Here is a 23,289-nt window from a genome sequence, read left to right as displayed (position 1 = left end):
CTCTATCTGCTGCTCTATAGTTATATTAACCCATTCGCATTCCGTCGTTTTCATTCACGTGAGAAATGTTCACCTCCTATTCATTAGCCTATAACTTTATCACTACTTATCACAATGAACTGATCTATATCTTGTTTTTTCCGCCACCAATTAGGCTTTCTTTGGGGGGGTACATTTTGCTAAGAGCCACTTTACTGTAAGTGCATTTTAACAGGAAGAATAATAAAAAATGGAAAAATTCATTATTTCTCAGTTTTCAGCCATTATAGTTTTAAAATAATACATGCCTCCATAATTAAAACTCACATATTGTATTTGCCCATATGTCCCGGTTATTACACCGTTAAAATTATGTCCCTATCACAATGTATGGCGACAATATTTTATTTGGAAATAAAGGTGCATTTTTTCCATTTTGCATCTATCACTATTTACAAGTTTAAAATAAAAAATATATAGAAATATTTCATTGATATTTAAAAAGTTTAGACCCTTAGGTAAATATTTACATGTTTTTTTTTTATTGTAATTTTTTTATAGTAAACAATTTATTTGGGTAGTTTTGGGAGGGTGGGAGGTAAACAATAAATTTATAATGTAAATGTGTGTTAATTTTTATTTTTTTTTACTTTCAGTTGTAGTATTACTTTTTGGCCACAAGATGGCGGCCATGAGTTTGTTTACATGACGTCACTCTAAGCGTAACACACACTTAGAGTGACGCATCGGGGAGGGAACAGCCAGAAAAAGCACAGCTTCCGAGAGAAGCTGTCGCATTTTCAGCGGGGGAGAGGAATCAGTGATCGGGCACCATAGCCCGATACATTGATTCCATGGCTACCGAATCTGCGGCCGGGAGTGCGCGTGCACGCGCGCGATCGGCCGCGGGAGCGCGCATGGTTCCTGGACGTAGTTTCTACGTCCAGGAACCAAAATAGGTTAAGCACAATTGTTCAAGTCTTTGAAGACAGACTATCTGTGGACTGCTTTTACCATCAGATCAGGTCACTAATGCCTTGCCATTATTATAGTGTCTGTGACAGGATGAAATTCAGTGACTAAACCACCAACTCTTCCTGAACAATTTTTGTCCCTTTTCCCAGAGGCCACGTGACCAATATTTGGCCACATGGCCCACTGGAAGGAGAACTCTACAGTAGTTTCCTCAAGGCAAGTAAGAGTTAAAAACAACTAAATATAGCTATAAGACTACAATAAATAGGCAGTTTAAAGATTTAAAGATAGTTTAAAGAACCATGGTAATTAATAAAAATGGTAACCAATGTTACTGATTCAATTTCATAAAATCGATTGTACACGTAAAGTCAAGGCAAGAAAGAAGAAAGAGAGGCAAGTATTTAAGCTACTGTATTACTCCATGGCATAGACAGTGGGGGCAGATTTATCAAATCCAGTGCAAGGAAAGCTGCAGCAGAAAATCGGAAAAAAATCGGAAAAGGAAGCAGGCAAGGATATTTATAGGTTTTGCTACAATACTCTTTGTACTGGTTTTAAAATATCTGCTCCCCCAATGAGCCTCAGAAATACCACAAAATAGTTTCATTTTCAGGTTCCAAATAGTAATCATGCTGAAAGGCTGTGTTGTAAAAAAAAAAAAAAAAACATAAGTAAAAGGTTCTATAGAATTTGATTTTAACATGTTCACTTATCTTTCATCTACTCTATAAATCCCAGAGTAAAAATAAAGAACAGTAATCCTGATCAAAGAGCTGAAAGAAAATAATTGTCTGCAAATGGAATAATCATATTTTACTACAAAATAGGCTTAAGGTGTTATCATACATGCTTTAATTAACTTAAAATTATGCTCTGATCACTATGCTAATATACGTGCAATGTTTAGTTTACCCCCTTATTTTAAGATAAGGGCCAGTCCACCTCAACCACACCAAACTATAAACTGTATAAGCTGAGGCAAACTGCTTACTTTTAGGATTGATCACTTCTGTGATCAGACAACCATATTGCTTATTTCCTCCTAGGTCCTAAGCTATCATTGTCAGTTTGCTACTAAGCATTTTACATGACCCTATGCTCCCGGTTGCTATTGGCAACTACCGTCCAAAATTGCTAGTTACCCATTATGCTGATCCAATGGCTTCAGTACCATTACAGTAACTTACCTGGATTAAGCATATCGGCAGGGGAGTCCGAACACTTAAAGTGAATCCGAGATAAACGTTTACTCATTGCATAATTGTGTTCCTTTCATATAGTTTATAGGGCATTCCACAAGTCAAATACCTTTTTTGTTGTTAATACTCTAATTCCCTATAAACTAAACAAGCCTCGCCCACAGCTCCTTTTGTACCTTGGCACTGTAGCAAGGGCTTATGGGAGCTCAGTCTGGGCAGGAGGAGGTGGTTACTAGCCATTGATTTCAGAGGCAGAGGGAAGGAGGGAGGAGCAGAGTGGACTGAATTTACACACAGGCAAGCTGATAGCATCTCCAGCCCTCAGCCTGTGACAATGTGACAAACAGAACATGGCTGCCCTCATTGTATCACAGGAATAAATAATCATAAACTTTTGAAGCTGTTTGCAGCTAGATATGCTGTGTAAACTATCTAAACTTTAGATAAGATATATAGACAAGTTACTTGTTATAGTTTTTCATCTCGGATCCGTTTTAATCTTTATACTCATTCTGGATCAGCAATGAGCAAACTATTAAAGCCAGAGGATGAACACAATAATCAGACAAGTTAATTGATTTGTGGGGCGGGGGATAGCGTGAAGCAGATATACAAATCAAATGTAATTTGCTTCCTTTTTCTAGTTTCTAGAATCAGCCTGTATAAAACTGACCCTTGATATTACAGGACAACTGGAGTTTTCTACAAAATCAGATTTTCTTTTTTTTTCCTTTTAAAAATGTTGGTACACAGACACAAACATAAATGGTGAGCATACTGTACGTCAATGCTTGCTTCTTTCTCTATTGTTAACAAAATCACTGTACTGTATATGGTCCCTCAGCACTAGAAATGACTGTAGTGCACAATGTACTAGAAAAAAAGTACTATTCAGAGTCCAACTGTCACTTTTTCTAGGACAATTTAGAAAATGAAAACCTGATGGATTGCTGCAGGCAATGCCACTTATTTCTCACTGCTCTAATTGCAAAAGGAATGTCAATGAGAATGAGCGGTAGAGTCAGCTTGTACCTGTATTCACCAAATGTTCCATCATCCTCTTTCATCGGCTGGATTTCAGGGTCTGCATGAGCATCTTCTTTTTCTTTAACTTTGAGTGCAAAAGTACACAAAGATTACTACTAGATGCATACTACATCATAAAGACAATACCATTGCAATTTCTTTTACAACATAGAAAAGTTTTTCTGTCCAGCACCAGCAAAACTAAACTAAGAACACTAAACACCCTCCTGTACAAGACCAGTTGTTACAGTTCTAAGATACCTGGAGTTTAAAGAGGGATTGTCAGTCACAAAACCAAATTCCATTTACCCACTTCACAGCAGAAACATTTCTGAATAGACTGGAGTGCTTGCAATGCAGGGTAAGGTTCCAGGCTACATAATAAACACAGAGTTTATTATGTAGCCTGGAACCTTACCCTGCAGTGCAAGCACTCCAGTCTATTCAGAAATGTTTCTGCTGTAATAGATCTTATCTCACCCAGCCTGGCTCTATTTTCGCCATCACTGATGAGAAGGAGAGAGGGAAGCTTGTCACCCCCCCCCCACATTCCTGCTCCTCACGGATTGGCTGAGTGCAGTTCAGTGTGAATTTGAAATATGATCTATGCCTGCGCTCTCATCTGTTTACAAAGCAAGCTAGCTATGACATAGCAGATTCTAGGAGAAAAAAATAAGGGTAGACATGACATCAAGATTGGCTTTAGTCAGATGGAATTCTCTTTATTTAGTATATAAAATTCTCTGAAATGAAAACGTGGACAATACATCTGTTATGTAAGTAGAACAAGTAGTTAACTACTTCTATATATTTATTTCCAGGCATAGTATGCCTGACCCTGCTGCTTTAAATATATAGAGAAGGCAGAACTGTATCTGCCTGCAGTGAGTCAATGCCTTTTTACAATTTTTTTCCCCTTCTTTGCTCACAAACTAAATTGTATTTAGCTTTCACTATACAGTACTTACATTGAGCATAAAGGGGTGGGTTCCAAAAAGAAAATTGCATTAAAATGATGCACTATTTATTTTGCTTGTTAAACATCACTATTGTTGCGATTAGAAGCAATATCATTAATTTACAAACTGGGTATCAAAATACAAGTGTGACTTTTATACTCCTTCTACATTACCCTCCACTAAATTAACAGGTAAAGCATTAGTAAAATGTTTTTACAAAATTAAAATGCATCACAAGAGGTTTCCAGGGACCTTTAAGTTTTATACAGTATAATGTGATGGCTGTATGATTAACAACTATTCCCTACTGAATAACAGCCTCTTGGGTGGCAGCCATAATGGAGCCATTGGATTCTTTTATATTATTCTAGTAGTGAATAGCATTCTAGCCTTGCATCGCTGGATACCCGGTTAAAAACCCAGGGCAGGGCACTATCTGCATGAAGTTTGTTTGTTTGTTCTGCCAGTGTCTGTGTGTGTTTCCTCCGGGCACTCCGGTTCCATCCCACATCCCAAAAACATACAGATAAGTTAATTGGCTTCCCTCTAAATTGGCCCTAGACTATAATGAACATATGACTATGGTAGGGATAAGATTGTTAGCCCCTCCGAAGGACAATTAAGGGGCACGGCTACAAACTCTGTACAGAGCTGCGGAGGATGCCAGCGTTACATAAATACTAAATAATAATAGGGTGGGATTTTGGTTTGTTCAGCGGATTTACCTTTACCAAAACAGTTAGGATGTCCACTTACCTGTAAATGTTTTTTTGATCAGTGGTTTCTCTTTTATTAAGCGGTGGGGAAGTGATTTTTGCTAGTAAGATTTATAAACCCAATGCTTGGCAAGGGTTTGCTGTAACACTGATTCACCACTGGAGTAAATTGTTTGAGGCAATATTAACTATTTTAAATGATTTTATTATTTTATACACGGGTTGAAGAGCAAATTCCTGTGATTAATGTTTTGATAGTTTAATTTATATGAACATAACTAAATGACAAAAGAGGTCAACTCATGCCTTACCTGGGTACTTTCCGCCTTTGTTCCTTCTAATAAAACAGACAATCAACAAAACTAAAATAAGGAGGGCTACTGCACACATGAGGCCAATAAACCATCCTTGTGTGGCGATGTCCACTTGCCGACTGGCCATGGCTGTGAAATGTAAGAAACATTAAAGAGTTCATTTAAATTTAAACTCTGCAACTAAAGTTACTAGAAAAAAAGCAAATTACAAAAAAATACTGAAAAAAAATCATATCAGATCCCCCCAAAAAAAACATATTTCAAAAAACCTAAATGCACCTGATGCAGTATTGAGGGTTCATTTACAACAGCAGCTTAACAATAATAGAGCATTTGATAACTATGATAAATGATCAGAGGTTACGTATAATAAAAACTGCAAGTCAGTAGATTCAGAAGTATAGGTTGGTGATGTAACACAATATGAAGAGACTAAGGGAAGGCTCACATTTGGGCAACGTAAACAGCATTTTCTCACACACCACGTGTTTGTCTTCATGACAACGCATGTGGTTTTCCAAAATAGTGATTGTAAATGAGACATGTGCGCTGTGCGAAAAAATACTGAATGATGTATGTTTTTTCTGCATGCAGAAATTACATCAGATGTAAATGAGCCCATTGATTAACATGGGCTGTCACATATAATGGGAATTTGCATGTGGGGAAATTGCACATGATCCTGAAAAGTGTGAATCCAGCCCATGTCATATCTATACCACTTCCTAAGCCTTACTATTTGTCCTTCAGTAAGTGGATCCACTAACAAACAGATAAGCAGAGAGGTAAACTCGCTTCACTTTCCCTTTGGCAGGTTATAACTCTTGAATTTCTGATCCATTAAAAGTAATCGGAGATGTGGGGAAAATAAAGAAATGATTCATACCTGGGGCTTCCTCCAGCCCCCTTTAGGCTTATTGCTCCCTCCCCGTTCTCCAGGGCCACCTCAAACCTTCAATAGCCAGCCCATAAAGTCCTTCAGCCGGTGTGTACTGTGCATGTGCCGCCCAGCCGTGCACACGCAAGTCCATTGCGCTCCCGTCTCTGGGAGTGTTCGACACCACTGCGCAGGCCCAGAATGTTCCTGGCAACCGGAACGCAATGGGGTGAGCGCACAGTCTGACTGCACATATACCAACTTACCCCGACTGGTGGATTTACTGAGCTGCTTAGTGGAAGATCAAGGCAGCCCGGGAGGACAGCGAGGGAGCGATCGGCCTAAAGGGGGCTAGAGGAAGCTCCAGGTATGTATCATTTTTTTCCCATCTCAGGTACACTTTTCACAGAAGGCATCTGATGTCCTGTAATTATATTTTTAATTTGACAAGCTTGGTTTCTACAGCACAGGTCAATGAAAGACATTTGGGGACAGTCCATTAGAAGAAAATATACCATCAGTGCATTGTCCACAATATATTTTATCATTTCTATTTTATCAGGCTTACTACTAAAGTGCAGATTTAAAAGAATGTTTTAAAATGCTTTCAGTGGAACCTTAAGCAAGAAGTATATGGAGCCTGCCATATTTATTTCCTTTTACACAATACCAGTTACCTGGCAGTGCTGCTGATCTATTTGGCTATGGTAGTGCCTGAATAACACCAGAAACAAGCATGCAGCTAAACTTGTCTGATCTGACAATGTCAGAAACACCTGATCTGCTGCATGCTTGTTCAGTATTAGAGGCAGATGATCAGCAGGATAGCCAGGCAACTGGTATGGATTAACAGGAAATAAATATGGCAGGCTTCATAGCCCTCTCACATCAGGTGTCCTTTAATCAGTCAAAGTATATCTTTTAGATGTTTGGAGCTCCACTTGCTGATCCAATTGACACATTTTCAACCTAGTTATCATTCTTGTTTTTTCCATGTATATTAAAGATAAGATATATCCAAAGTGAACATAATAAACAATGGCAATTCTTAGTACAACAGCAGTATCTCTGCTTACAAAACTCAATAAAACACTTTCATTTAGCATGCTCTGCTTCTTTTAAATGAAACAAATATATTAAAAAAATATATATATTCCCCTAAAAATCAAATTTCAACAGCAACTGGGCTGAGTGTATTAAGTGATAAAGATGCTAATCCTGCATTCAAAACTTTTTCTGCTGTTATGATTTGGAGTTATCACATACTTAAGGAGCACTGGCCCTTTAGTAGTCGTGCCAAAGAATTGCATGCTGGGGGTTCTTTTTATCTATAATCTATTCCTCCTCTTCACTTTATTTCCCTGCCAGCTTCTTATCTGAAACCTAATCCCCTACTCACTTGTGTTTACAAGCAAGGCTGAGGTGACTCAGCGATTGGAGGAGACTAAAAAAAAAAGTAAAGGGGACAAGAAAAAAAAGTAAAGGGCAGAAATGACATCGGCAGAAATGACATCGGCAGAAATGACATCACGAGTTAGCCTTAACTGTGGGCAAAAGACATGGCCCCCACCAGGAACAGAATTCTCATAATTTTCTATATAACATTCACTGAAATCAAAACGTGGACAGTATAATACATGTGTTATGTAAGTAGATCAAGTATTTATCTACTTATATATGTGTTTTTTTCCCTGGCATAGTATGGCTGATCTTACTGCTTTACAAAGAATGCATAAAGCACCTATCATTATGTAACACAGTTGCCATTCTGATCCTTATACATTCTCTTGCTTATTGTCAAACAAAATAAAATGACAACTGATCTATTTCCATTTTTTCTAAGCCTCCTTATAAAAAAAGAGACAATTATTCTTGCTAGACACCATGTGATCATTTTATTATTGTGCATTTAGAAATAGAAATGGTAATCCCTCTCATTAGCAGACAACATATTAGGCAACTTACTGTGTAATGACATATCCATACTAACTAGGTCATCCACTGCCTTGTTTCATTTTTGCAATAAGTGAATGAGGTTTAATAGCTGTTCCCATTATAACATACATACTTCCAATGTTTTTTGTCCACAGGTTATAATGATGTTTCAGCTGGCAATGAGCCTTTACAATTAAGTTTTATCAAGCTGTTGGCATATGAGCTGTTGGAATGTGTAGAATTCACTTCAAATTGTCCATAACATTTGGAAACATAGGTGCAAGTTTCAGGAACTGATCAGCAATACCAATCAAATTAGGGTGGCATATGTACGATATAAGCACTATATACTTTAACAACTGACTTCCTTCCCCATAATTCCAACATAGGAATATAATCAACAAATGCTTGAAATTATACTTAATGTCTCTAAGTGCAAAGTGTGAGAACACCAGTTATGCAAACCTGTTTCAATATAGCAATTTAGAGTAGTAATGGCAGTGTGTACTCTCAATTACTAACAGCCTTGTCTGGCTGCTAACAGGAGCAAGGTTAGCCATCTCTTCATTTGCTCTTTTACACCAGAAAGGATTGCTAACAGCTATTCCCTCACAGCCGTGACTGACTGTGCCCCAGCTGTATGCCTAGCCATAACTAAAAAGAGGATGCCACTTCAGATAAGAGGCTGTGATATTAAAAATGGCATTTCTAAACATTATTTTGCTACAAATAGTATTACGGATTTTACTATTCTGATAAAAAAGGATAAATAAACCACATCCATGTACCCATTGGTAAACAGGCAAGCATATCTGATGTGCTACGCCAGCCCCAGTGGTCCACTGGGGTATTCATTTAGTGTGCAGAGTGGACATGTACCATATATTGGATATATGGCAATGCTATCTGTAAAAATTGAGCAGTGTTAATTGGCCACTGTCGAATGTCAATTGCAGTATCACAGCAGACACACCCAAACTTTGTGAACAGGTTGAGAGGAAAGTTTGGTCCCATTCAACATATCTGCTGGACAACTGTTGTCTGATCTGGAAAACAGTCCAGTTCTGGACCTATCTAAAAAGTAATAATTTATATTACCAAACATGAGCCTAAAGTGTGTAGTCAGCATAGTCAAACTACCAGATCTACATCCTCCTACTGGGTTTGTGGCTTGAGACATAAATAGCAACAAATAGTGACCTGGTAATTTTAATAACATGCAAACAATTACACAAGAACAAAAAAAAAAAAAAAAAAACTTTTAAAAAAAATCTAGATAATGCTCACTGAAAAAGGAATGTAGAGAAAGACAGGCTTACATGTACAAAAAGAAAAAAAAAATCACAGGAATTACTGATCCTAATGTGTAGTAAGGTGTACGAATATGGAGTACATCCTCTGATGACTGTAGCTCTTCTTCCACAAAGACATCTGTAGCTTCTGGAATTATAAAAATGCAGAGCAGCAGAACAAATCCATATAAACAAACTTAACTTTAATGGAACTTGATTAAAACCGTATGAACAACATGAAGATGTACACTATAGAGAAAAAGGTAGACACAAAGTGCACAGAGGTTGACAGCTGTTTTGCACCCACACAAGGGGTGCTTCGTTGGGTCTGAGGAAACCACCTCATATAGGTGAGAAACAGCTCTCGACTTCAGTGGACATTGTCATGTTTTTGATACTGTTTTAATCAGGTTCCATTAAAGATTGTTTTTATACAGATATCCGCTGCCGCACTGCCCTTTTATACTTTCATTGCCTCTACATTGGGTAAGCAGCACTCCTGGATGCCACTGCTTAGGTCCTGTGCACCTTTCTCTCTACCAGGTTCACATCTGTAGGTTCCACCTGATATTCAAAGCCAACGTCAGCCAGAGACGAACATAATTGGGTAGGTTTGGAAAGCTCTGCTTGATTGCTACAGACGGTTTATGCTGGTGGTATTTGTGACATATCTCCTCGCCCTCCTCCATATAATAAAAAGGAAAATATAAACAAGCTAGGTGTACAACAGGGACAGTCAGTCCATGTTTACACATCCAATAATCCTTCTTTATCTGATGCAAGGTTTATCGGTTAGTAAAAGTGTTTGAATTCCGGCAATGTTAATAATTAAGTACTTTTAGTATGTTGTTGTTATTCATCTTTAGTATCCTACAATGCCTGTGAACAGATAAATTACGGTTACATTTCTTGATCTTTTGAAACACACATACACACGCAAACATTATAAAGCCAACACATTCTGTAAAGACTATTTATCATAAAGACAAGCCCCACATTTTCTTCTTACAATCCTTGGGCTGTACATTGTTATGACTCACACTTGTTGGCAATGGATTTTCTTGAGGGTAGCTTTATAAAGTTTCACTCAGATTACCTACCAACATTATCCTTTTGGGCAGTACACCCTAAAGTTTCAGTATACAAACTGCTCTAAAACAGTCAACGGCAACACTTGAAGACTTGTGTGAGGCACAGGAATCACTGCAGAAATGCCTCACCTGGACCTGTCTGAATTATTTCTTCTGCATAAAAGTCACTGTTTTCATCAGAATAAACTTGAACTTTATATGATGTTCCAGGAGATAAACCTTTTAATATAAAAGAATTCCGAGTACTATTTACAGACTCCACTTTCCAGTCTTCTTTGCCTAGAAGAATTTCAGGACACAGGAAAATCTCATTTTATGAAGGGTCTACAAAGTTTAGGAGGTTCTCACCATACTAGAGGAACATGCACAATACTCTTTTAGTTAGAAAGCATGCAACACCTAGCTATGTCACATAACATATGCTAGCAACCTAAGTCCTGCTAAATATTCTTTCTACAGTCGGACATTCAAATAATGCTAATACAGTCACTTAGTGCCAAATGTTTAAAGAGGTTGGGCCTACTTAGTCTAAGAAGCCTAGAATTGTGGAAACGCATAAACAACCTTAGGCTAGGGTGGAATGTCAAGGGAATAGAAGGCCACCCTTTCTTCCATAAAGACTGTGGGCAAAAAGCTATTAAAACAAAAGGATTTCACATTTCTTAATGTGCAGAAAACTGTAACTATTAAGATCTGTAGTGATAAAGTTGTGCAGTGAAAGTGACAGATAGGAGCGTATTTATGAAAGTCAGACCTAGGTACTAGAACTAATGGCACTCAAGTCATTGTAAACTTATGAGAACAAACGCCTCTCATCTCTTTTGGATTAACTAGAGCCTTAAAGTGGCCAGGCTGAAATCGAATTGCCTGACATTATTAGAAATTATTTTCATCACACCATGAAAAAACTCGTTCCCTTAAGTGGCTGGTGTTCCATTGCCTAATAATGGTTGCTGCCTTTGCTACTTTAGGAAAGTTCAGGTCAGAGCAATGAAACGCTAGCTTGAGTCTTCTCACTTGTCTGCACTACTCTATTGGGATCTTACTATTGTAATTTTATGGCAAATTTTAAAAGTACAAAAATATAACTCGTATCGGATATTTCTTTATTATTATTATTTTACTTCAAATATACTTTATTTGACCAACATAATGGGCGAGGAAGCACAGGTAGAAACATCTCAGAAACTGTTCATACAGTTTAATGTCTAACATTTAAAATCCTCAGTCTAATTATAAAAACTGTAGTTCATCCAAAAAAAACTGCATGGCTCTCAACCCCTGCTGTCTGGAGTGTAATAAGTGGAAAAAAATAGAACTTTTGTTGAGTGCTTATGGTTGCTTCCTCCTCTGCCAACTTTTAGCACTAGATGAGTACTAGACCAGTCTATACTTGACCCAAGCATATAGCAAGAGATTTCAGGTGCTGAATCTATGCTGCAACTGATAAAAATGTAAGTTTGAGATATGTAAGTGGTTCTATTGTATATTTCACAAGAACAAAAGGCCTCAGCAGCCACTTGAATAACGAACCTACACTCCACTTTGTAGTGTTGCTATTATTATTACAAGTATCAACATCATTTATGAAACACCAAGATAATATGCAGTGCTTTTTTTTCCATACACACCGTAGAATGTGCTATAATCGGTTTGCTTCTCCAATACATTAGTAATGTGTGTTTTCTTGTAAAGGAAATTTCTAAATGATTGAAAAATCTGCATAGGAATTGGTATACCGTCAGTTACAGTCAGTATATAAACGCACATCCTGTTGTAATCCACTCTGCCCACTTCCTTCCTGAGGTACTTACTTGCACCCTAGTGATAGTACCTGAGCTCTATATGCTGCAAGCACATAAAGTCCAAGCAACTACCAACCTTTTCAACCATCTAGCTAAAACAGTAAGCATTCTTACGGCTTGCTAACCTGATTACAACTTTCAGCTTGCTGGGGGTAACCTTTAAAGCATTTCATTAAATAATCTCTGTGAAAAAATCTTTCCTCACCTTTAAAGGAAATAACTGCTTAGTTGGAAGGTGTTTACCCTGTATTTACTTTGAGTTCGAGGGAACATTTAAAAGAATCAAAACAAGCACTAGCCTTAAAGCAAATCTGTTGCGTGTGAGGCAAGCAGACAGGTTTGAAGGGCAGGGTGAGATTTCACAGTTAACGTATTTCCATTCTTTGAAATGATGCTGCCACAACAGGGTTATCACTAATAATTATATCCATTATGTCCAAATGCAGGCACAAATATTTTGTTAGTCCTTTGTAAGCCTTCTGTGACAGAGCATGTTTTTATCTCCTAGTGTCAAGTAAAACAATTTTAAACTATCTAGGTAAAAGTCCCAATGTTAGCCACTTCCTGCACCACAGACTTACAATGCTGTACACTGTAGTCTTTTCAGAAAGTTTTGTTTCTGCAACTTAAAGACTACTGGACGGCATAATGAAGCAGCAACTGCCCATGTTCAAAACCTGCTGCTAATGCTTTCAGCTAGGCAGCTTTAGGTCATGTTAACTCATTCTGTAAACAGGATTTCAGCTGCAGAAGACGGATTTCACACAAAAAAGGTTATACTGTATTCGGGAACTCTGCTTATAATGCTATCACATTGAGTATTCCAGTATGTACCTTAGGACCTAAGGCTTAGGTGACATCAGTTGTATGGATCACCTGACACTACTTTGTATCTGGGGGAAGATAGTGCCCCAAGTCAGTTCTGTATTAAGCTATAATAACAATCTAACCAATAACAAATTTAGCAAAACTATGCTGCTTTATCCAATTAGTAACTGATGCATGTCCAAGGGCTTTACTGAGGTGATAGATTCTATTTAAAGTCCTTTGCCTATCTGACATATACTTAAATGCATGCAGTTTTGCTTTAAGTAAAGCAGATCCTTACTCAGTTCTACATATTTAACAAAGAGCTTCATATCTGGAGTCTCAGCATTCCACAGGATAGTAGCTGATGTTTCCGCAGCAGTGACATTCTTGATCAGTGTGACTGGCCGAGCTAAGCATCAAGTGAGAGAAACACATTAAAATGCACACTAGTTTCTATACCAGAGGCATGCACAGCTACCCAGAGCTCTGTTTCTGGAGATGCGTCCAAGTCAAACACCTTGAAACATTAAGGACTTCTATTAAAATTAGGCATTTTTTTTCCATCAAACATTTAACATGTTCACCATTCATTTGTCAAGCCAGTAACAATCAAGTGTAATATGTAAAGTGCCAGGGACAGTTAAACTTTCTTCCCTTTTAACAGCATGAATACTGTTGCTTATCTCCAAAAATTAAGCTCTGGTAACTACCAAAGATTGCATGCAAAGCTCAAATGGCATATTTAAGCGATGTAGTTCTAGAAGCTGAACTGGAATAAAGGCAATCCACTTCACAGGCTGATTTATTTTTTTATGTAGTAGTACAAGGATTACTTCCACAGGCTGAGACATTACACTGCAGATTTATGAAAAAACTTAAGGGAGGCTCAAAGCAGAACTGTAGTAGTTTGTACTCTACAGAGATAAATAGGAGATGCTTCAGTGGCCAGAGAAGTGTCAGCACTCCTGCTGAAGAGACTCTTCTGATCACGTCTAAAAAGATTTTTGTCACTTAAAATAATAGTTCTTGATTGTTTTGAGGACAGTCTACAGCCTATATGGGCAACCCCACCCAAGGGAGTTACTACAAATCAAACTTTGACAGAGCACCCCCCCCCCCCCCCCAAGTGTTCACACCCATTTTAAGTCACACAGCCTAGGGGCTCATCTTGCAAGGATCATAAAGCAAATGTGGCCATAATGATCTTCACATCCATCACAGGCAAAGTCACTAAAACACCTGATCTGGAAAATGGGCCACTGTGGCAATGGGAGGAGAGGTTAGTGTTTGAGAGTCCCACAGCTTTGGGCCCCCTTGCCATTGCAGGAGTTGCTAGAATCCAATGAAAATACGAATGAAAAAACTTGGTGGCTTTATTTTGTATGATCACCATGAGGAATGGAAATGGAGTTTCATGTAAAACGGATATTTTAAGACCCCTTTAGTAATGCAAAACAGTCCACCTGATTGGATACGTGTAAACATGACATTTTGGGTTGCAATTAATAAGTATCAGTGCAGAAATCCATTTCTGGTGTATTACAGGTCCCTAGAAATACCCATCAATGCTCCTATTTTTCCTGAACATATTTACCACATGATCTTGAAAGATTTTAGCAATCAGTGCAGTTTAACTGTTCAAGTGAGCGGTTAGTTCCCACAGACCATTGGGCCCTACTCTCTATTCCACTATTTCCCTAAACTATTTGTTTTCTGTGCATGTTCCACAGAACATCATGTATTGACATTTTCAAAAGTATTTATTTGTATTAGGTATGAATTGAGCATTTATATATTGTTATGGGCCTAGAGGAAGCCTTTATTGCCAGATGAACATAGTTGTCAGGGCCGGTGTAAGGGGCCCTGTGGAAAACTGTAGCGTTGCCTCCCCCCCCCCCCCCGCCATTACCCTTCTGCTCCATTACCTATTAGTCCTGGTGGGTGAGCAGACAGGCAGCGGCTGCACTCTGAGACATGCTGACTCCCTCCCACTCTATGACCTGGCCCATGGATAGTGTAATGGTTAAGGGCTCTGCCTCTGACACAGGCAACCTAGGTTCGAATCTCAGCTCTGCCTGTTCAGTGAGCCAGCACCTATTCAGTAGGAGACCTCGGGAAACACTCCCTAACGCTGCTACTGCCCACAGAGAGCGTCCTAGTGGCTGCAGCTCTGGCGCTTTGAGTCCGCCAGGAGAAAAGCACGATATAAATGTTCTGTGTCTGTCTGTCAGTCTAAACACGTGCCGGGTCATAGAGTGGGAGGGAGACAGTGTCTAAGAGTGCAGCCGCTGCCTGTCCGCTCACTCCCTGGGACCAATAGGTAATTATGGCTGCTATTATACTTGCAGGGCCCCGGGGAGCAGTGCGAGCAGAGGAGCTGGCAGAATGTAGCAGGGTCGGCGCTGCGGGGGCCTCAGAAGAGGTTGGGGCCGCAGGGCAATTGCCCCCCTTTGCCTCTGTGGTAGCGCCGGCCCTGATAGTAGTAATTACTTGCTGTGCCACATCACCTCACATATAGCATAAACCCCACTACTAGTGCTTGGTGCTGGGGGAACTAATTATCTGGCACCTCTGTGGTTACAATCTGCCATTCTTTGCCACAGGGAGGTGTCCTTCCCTTCAGGCATATTTTACTTCCCTGCACAGCACAGCTCACAGCCAATTAAGTGTCTAGTTCCCATTGGCACAAATAACCAGTTACAGATGGAACAGGCACCGGAAATGGATCTGCAAGATCTGAGCGGCACATTGCTACTACAGCTATGATGAGAAAGTTCATTAACCCAGACCTTTGTAAATATACCCCTCTAATGATAATCACCACAAACACACAAGCACACAAAGTCCCAAAATCAAAGAAAATATATTGTAAGCCTGTTTTTGCATACCAATTTAAATTTGCCCGGTTTATACTGCAGTTATCCCTATACTCTTCAAATATTTCCTGTGCAAATAGAAAATGTGCAATATTTCTGTATGAACCACTCCCATGCCAACAAATGCAGGGCTGAACTGAGTGTCATACTGTGTAATGTGCATGATGAAAACATGCAAAACTTTATAGATTAGGCTATTGGTGACGAGAAGGTACCCTCTTTACAGTTTCCTCAGGGTCACAAAAAGTTCTCCAAGCTTACAAAGTTTCCACTGACCAAGGATCAATCACTTGGAAGATGGTTAATTAACCAGCAGCTGAAGGCTGTAAAGAGCTACCGTAAATGTAATTCTCCTTGGGAGTGTAAAGATTTGCATTTTAGGAAAAGTTTTTGCTCTTCAATAGTTCTGCAAAGAACTAGTCCAATTACCAAGGGTCATCCAGAAAATAACCGACATTTTCAATTAATCAGTTATTAATTATGATTAATCAGAACATCATTTTGTCTATTTTAGACACACTGTAACTTCAGATTTCTCCACATAAACACCTACTTCATTTAAAGGAAACTTGAGGTGAACATAAACTGATTAGATTAACAATTGTACTCCTAAAAATAACTTTTTTAGATATCCCACAGTATTATGCGCTGCATAATATGTTGGCGCTTTATAAATACAATAAATAAATAATATATTAAAAAAACTTGAAAAAAGTAGATATTTTTTGTCACTGTTCAATGACAAGTCACTTAAGGTTCCCTTTAAGCATTTATCATATGTTTACAAGGTTTTTAATATGTTTATTGTAGTCTATCATACTCCTCACCTGTGAGATGGAGGACTTTTGGAGGATGAGGGTGGGGCACTTCATGATAATGCTACTTAAAAAATACCAAGGTTGTAAAATATTGAGCATGTTATGTAAACCTCTGTTTCAGTCCTACAAGAATCAGCTGATGCCTGGGTTAGTAATTCAACCACTTGCCCGTAAATCATTACATGACTGAAACTTCATCCCCTCGGCTGCCGGAAGTGTTTTCAAAGCTATGTGGCCAGCTCCACCTGGGTTGCAGTGGCCCGCAGGTGGCCACAGAGCTTCAGAAACATTTCAGGCAAAATCATCATGGTGATTTTGCCAAGGGGCGATGGAGTTTTCAGACATGTAATGATATATGAGCAAGCATGTGAGTTACCAGCCCTGGCACCCACTGATTCTTGTACTAAAACCGAGGTTCACAATACATGTGTTATATTTTATGGCCTTGGTACTCTTACCAACAATTACCAGTGTTCTGCAGTTGTACTGCAGTCACGTGATAAGTGACGCAGAGAGAGAATAGGTTAACTCGACAGAAGCATGTTACATTTCATAGAAAGAAAACCTTGTGTGGCAGGTAAAAGCAGACCGCTGTTACTTTCTGGACGACCCTTATAATTTGTATTTACATATCAGTACAAGCCACTACAGACAATGGAAATGTCTAACTACTGATCTACAGTACTGTACATAAATGTAGCGTGTTGATGCAATGTTATTGGTCGAGGGCAGATTTTTAACCATTTTACTTGTTATCCAGACACTCCAGCCCATGTACAATATATCTGCAGAGAGTAGAAAGTTATAGTGCAGTAAAACTGACTAGAAGCTCTTGGGATCTTAAGCCACATACACACCTGAGATTTTGTTACCCAAAATGAATGTTCATAATAGTTTTAGGTAAAAGACTAGCATATGTCCGCAACATCTCGCTTGATTGGAAGAAGAAGGACAATCCCCTGCTGACACTATTGTACCTCCTGCTCATCCTCCCCATCCCTCTCTCCATACAACAGAAAATACTGCTTGGCAGATACCCAGCAGTGTGTATGTTCAACAACTGTTTCTAACTGTTATCAAACATAATCAAACAGTTTCTACAGGTCACAGTTATTCTAGGTGTGTACATGGCTTTATTGAACAGGATATTCTTTTAGAATTCCCAGTCCTCATCTAGCTGAACTGGGGTAGTCTAAAGCTATTCTCCCAAAGAGACAAGTTCTCTTTAAAATGTGGCACTGCCTATTTAATTTGAGCAAAGTCCTTTTACATTTGCAAAGTATACTAAAATATGCTAATGTGGGTGTATCTGGGTGGAAAGTATGCTTTGATCTTTTCTATATAATCCTCTTAGCCCGCAACTGTAAGTACATAGTGCATGCATTACTAGCAAATCTACTGCAAATCAGCACAAAGCTAGAGCAGCTAACAAACAGAAAGAATGATGAAGACAATACCCTTGTGGCGCGTTGTATGGACATTGTGCAAGACACTGGAAGTGCCAAAATAGTGTTCTGTCATTTCACCATGATGAAGAATAAAGAAAAGGCAGAGAAAGAAATGCAGTTTTATATGACCCTATTATGAATCATGACAAGACATGCTTACCTGCTAAACATATTCATGCACACCACGCTCATTTTATTTGTTACAATTAGTATAGTTAGTAAAAGGTGTAGCGTAATTAAATGAACCACCAGGTAGTAACTTGTGCCAAGTAAAATAAATCAATCCTCGTGTCGAAAACCCCCCATCTTCTTCATTTATTTAAATCCCTTTCAAATGATCAGCCTTTTTAATGTATGCAATGAACACTAGTTCATGTCAACTATTTTTTCTTATCATGCTAAAAAACTAAAACCGTCACATGCAGACATACAAATACACACACGCATGCCCTACACATGTTCATTAAGCACAAACAAATTTGAATACATGATACTCAATGCTTTATATTGTGGCATCGCTATCAGCAAGAGAAGATTTTTTTATGAACACAACAGTTGTGCAATTACAGTGTTGTCAGTTGTTGACTGAAAATCATATTGAAGACTTGCAAGCAAAAAAAAGTGTTTCAAGGTATCTATCAATATGTTTCTGTAGGAAATAACTATAATTAAAGGCAAAAGGAATGTCCAAAACACTCTAAAACCCCCATTAGTTTTCACCCACCATTAAAGTATATTCCAAGCGAAATCAATCCACATAAACTGACAAGAAGGATCCGCAGGCCAGGTGGGATAGGTGAAAACCGGGTTACTTTTATTGGTAACTCCATTCACATGTGTTGTCCTCCTGTGTGGAGTTACCAATAAAAGTATACAGGTTTTCACCTATCCCACCTGGCCTGCGGATCCTTTTTGTCTCTAATTAAAGGCAACCTGAACAGAAGTAAAAAAAATGCCGTATTGAACTTACCCGGAGCTTCCTCCAGCCCCCATAGTCCATGAAGTCAGCATTCTCTGGGCTCCCTCCATTCTCCCGCTGGTGGCTCGGTTAGCTGCGCGACTTGGTCAGGAGTTGTGCACAAAGTCCTGTGCATGCACGGTTCACTCTCTGAAGAGCCGCTGAGGGACCTCCTGGACTATGGGGGGCTAGAGGAAGCCCTGGGTAAGTTCACTATGGCATTTTTTACTTCTGTTTCCTTTAAAATGTCATTGCATTGAAAACTAACAGCATCTGACAGTCAACAATTTGCTAAATTTTCTCTCCAAATCTTTTCCTAATAAAGATTCTTGTAGGTTCGATACTGGAAAAAGGAAATAGGAACTACAAATGAAGTGACACCAAGAAAGTGAGTGCTGGATTTTGTGCCTGTGTTTCTTGTAATCATAATTCATTCTCTCGACAGTTCGCTAAAAGTAACCAGAGATGTGAAATCACAGTGAAATTACAGTGAAATTATCTCATGTCTGTGGATCCCTGGAGGAAACTGCAGTTTATTTGTTATGTGGAAATGTAATTGTGGTACATTTTCCTTTTATGATGTTGTGCATTTTTGTGAATTACAAGCCTTCTACACACTGGGCCCGATTTATCAACTAGAAGGTCTTCAAATTGCTTCACTGGCCTGTCAGAAAGCCTCCACTGAGAACTAAGTAGATGAGTTTTTCTTGTACTCGCAGCTAAATACGATCAAAGATTAAAATTTAGAGAAAATATCAAAAAGAAAACGGCCTGGCAATCTTTTTATGATGCATTTCTTTCAGTATACGTGGATAATACAGCCAAAAGTCAAATGAGTTTGAAATTCTATTAAGTAATTACATTTTCCTCTTAATAATTAATCCTTAAAGGGAATTGGATTTTAGTCTTATTTTTTTCTGTAACAAATAATGAATCCTTTCTCTTATAAATTCTTCCGGCGAAACTGTAAGCCAGTTTTGTCATGCTGTAAAATTCCATTTCATTCAATGGAATTGCTCTGCTATGCAAGTTAATACTTGGTCATATACCATTGTTAATCCTGCTTTTTTTTAAGAGTCTGCCTTACCCCATAAAACATGCATGGACTGTTCAGCACATCATGCCTAGGCTTAGAAGCATGGGGACAGCTTCATTCTTTAGCACATCATACAGAAAAGGCTTTCTCTAGGTAAATTTTATCCTAATGATCACATGCTACCACAGAACCGGTTCAGATTTTTCTCTAAGCATTAAATAGTGATAGTTGCTCCCCAGTGCAGTGTCTCCTTACCACAGCCCTCCCACTCTGCAGGCTATGTTTTGATCATACGTCTAATTAACCACAGATGATTTGGCACCTGTGCTACGCTAACTGCTTTGCATGGGAATCATGTCTGTGCCTACATAGCTTCAGTGTTTTTACACTTCATTTCAGAAGCGCCATTCAAAGTCAGGTGAATGATGCCTTAGCTGCTGTTGCCATCTAGTGGAAGAAATTAGGTGTGAGAAATCATCATATGATGACCTGTAAAACAGTAGTTTACAGATAGAATATTAGCATAAACACCTAATGCAAAGGATGCTCCTGCCAACATTAGCCACTATATTTTGTGAAATTTGTAAACAAATTTAGACAGCCATCTACTAAGTCATATGTAAACATTCAAAAACAAAGGTATCTGCCAGTCAGCAGTATAGATGCATTAATGCAAATGTATACATTTGTGCTTGCAGCATCACTATGTCCATTGTAGACAAATCAGGTTGTACAAGCATACATTGGCCAAATTTAAAGAGAACTCTGGGATCGTGTTTCAAGGGAGAAATAGGAAGTGGAGTGAGGGAGTTATGCCATAAAGAGCAGAGTTATTTCATTATGACCTCTGCAAGCATGCAGCCATGTACAGACGAGTCCTCTTTAAAACAAATGTCCATCTTATTGGGTTCTTGAAATCAGCAATGTGAAAATGTACTGCTATGCCCTGCACATTTAGGTAAATCATATATAACGTGTATATCTATATCACTAACCTCTTTTATGTATCAACCTGGCAGTAAAATGTGACTCAGCATGACTTGCAGACTGTCCCTTAAATCCCCAGTTCAGATTTAACACGCACAAACCTCTGTGCATTACACATAACCATTTTTTCATTAATAATGTTTTATTGCCTAGCTGGCTTGGTTTGCAAAACGACTTCCCTGCGCTGCCGATGAATGCAACTTGGGATTGGTCTGTGACACATTCTGTATCCCCTTGCCCTATCATTAGACAATCGCTTCTGAGCACAGAACTGATCACCCGTCCCTAACTTATCTCTGTAGCCAGTAGGGAAGCTGCAGCTCAGCAGCTCTACCTGTCCAGTTTCTTTCTGCTCAGTGTGTAATAAACAATTATAAAAGAGCAATAAGATATTCTTATTGCAGTAAAAGCAGGATGAACATGACTTTTATAAACACACTGCAGAGGAAATAGGAAGCATTAAAAATTTTCATACATTTTGATCAAGGAGGAAATGGACAGGAAGAGAAGATTCTGCTGAGCTGCAGTTATAGTCCTGACCTCAAAGAGTTACTTGCAGCAGTGGCGGAAGTATTTGGGCAAGGACATAGCGAACACACAGGATTTTATGCAACTCTCCCATGGCACTACCTAAACCTCAGGTGCACACATACTCCTGAGGGACATAGCTGGGGAAGCAGGCAACTGTCTGATTTATGAATGGATTCCCAGTCACATACCTGATTTTGGAAAAGAATTTCTATGGAATGGAGAAATCAAATATGAAAATGTATGAGCAATGAAATGGTCACCAATTCACTTTTACTAACTGAACATCTGGGAGGGTGAGTTAAGGCTTGAATGATGCCTTCTACAATGTGTCTGCCTCATAGAAAACTTAAGTAAATGTGAACTTTCCCAGGACAACCAAAGAAGACATCCTTCCTTGTGTTCTGTGCTTACTATATTCTCTGCAGAGGTCCATACTGAATTATCCCCCTTTCCCGTCATATCGCCTTTCTTACTGAGTTCTCTCTCTATTGTCTCCACTCATTCCTGCAGGCTATTCAATTTACTGATCAAAAGCCTTAAAGAAATGAATTGTCAGATCCTTATATTCATGTGCCCACTGCTTTCCCTGAAAGCTTCCTGCAGTTTCATTTTCTAAAACAATGCACCAGCAGATGGTGCTCTTATGACTGTGCAAGGGGAAAAGCCTTACATGTTACCAATAAATTGTAAAACGGCTGAAATATGCAGTGGTACCATCTAACACCATCTTTCTTTCTGGACTGGATAAAGGGTAGCTATAGCTGTAATTATAGTGGTACCTTTGCTAGCCGCTCGGTGCACAAAAATACAGGTTTCCACTTACAGAAAACCAAAAACACAAAGCCTATTGACAGGAACATATAAGGGAAAGAAGACAGGAAAGAAGACACCAGATAGACAAGTATTAATATACGCTGGAATCCTGTATGCTGATGACCATATTGGAGTAGCTGTAGGCTTTGCACCACTTTACTCTGCTTGATCCTGACCATACATTGTGGGGAGAATAGAGGGAAAGCATGACTATTATATATGGTCAGAATACAGAATATTTATTGCCAGAGCAGGAATACAGCAAGGCCTCAATACTCCTCACTGATTGAGCTGACACAGCAGCATTTGCACTCCTGAGTACCATTACGTTACATGATGAAATAATTCTTATAAGAGTAGGTTAGACACATATTAAAAGCAAGGCTGGCCTCTGGGATTATGGTGCACAGTTTAAAGTCTTAGTATGGACCATTGCACTCTACCTTCAAAAATCCTACTTTTTTTTAAACTCCTGTTTAAAAAAGGCAATAGAAGCAGGGGTGTGTACTTAACAGTACACCAGAAGCAATGGATTTGGCATGTGTATAAGGACAGTACAGAGTATGCAGTGGTGCCATCTCCTCTGTGACTCACATAGGCTAATAAATGTGGCATGTAAATGTTTGGGTGGAAGCCGTTATCCCCCTTATTGGTTATAGTCATGGTGCCTTGTGCAGTTGCATAGGTCCCACATATCAAACGCTGAACTGTGGTAGTAAGACAGATGGGATGCTAGAAAAGGTAGAAATGCATGGACTTATTAGCTGTTAATGTAGGTTTTGGAAGAACCCAAACTTCGGCATGCATCAAGCCATCAGCACTTTAACAAATGCTTCAACCC

At 38.9% G+C, this 23,289-nt stretch overlaps 1 protein-coding gene across 28 annotated transcripts in view; it reads right to left on the bottom strand.

Annotated features, from left to right (window-relative positions):
• Positions 1–23,289, bottom strand: part of NRCAM (neuronal cell adhesion molecule) — a 276,104-nt gene that overhangs the window by 3,951 nt on the left and 248,864 nt on the right. For 12 of the 28 annotated variants that reach the window (XM_068276521.1, XM_068276529.1, XM_068276525.1 and 9 more), the window contains 5 exons: positions 18,133–18,189; positions 13,280–13,390; positions 10,496–10,645; positions 5,169–5,300; positions 3,189–3,267 (listed from right to left, as the gene is read on the bottom strand). In XM_068276521.1, coding sequence (XP_068132622.1) covers positions 3,189–3,267; positions 5,169–5,300; positions 10,496–10,645; positions 13,280–13,390; positions 18,133–18,189 — 529 coding nt within the window. The remainder of the gene's footprint in view (positions 1–3,188; positions 3,268–5,168; positions 5,301–10,495; positions 10,646–13,279; positions 13,391–18,132; positions 18,190–23,289) is intronic. The other 16 variants (XM_068276539.1, XM_068276540.1, XM_068276541.1 and 13 more) reach the window with 3 other exon arrangements.

The sequence above is a fragment of the Hyperolius riggenbachi genome, chromosome 3 (genome assembly GCF_040937935.1).
Source record: "Hyperolius riggenbachi isolate aHypRig1 chromosome 3, aHypRig1.pri, whole genome shotgun sequence".
NCBI classification, from domain to species: Eukaryota; Metazoa; Chordata; class Amphibia; order Anura; family Hyperoliidae; genus Hyperolius; species Hyperolius riggenbachi.
Note: the sequence above shows the minus strand (reverse complement) of the source record. Positions and strands in the feature narration are given on the sequence as shown.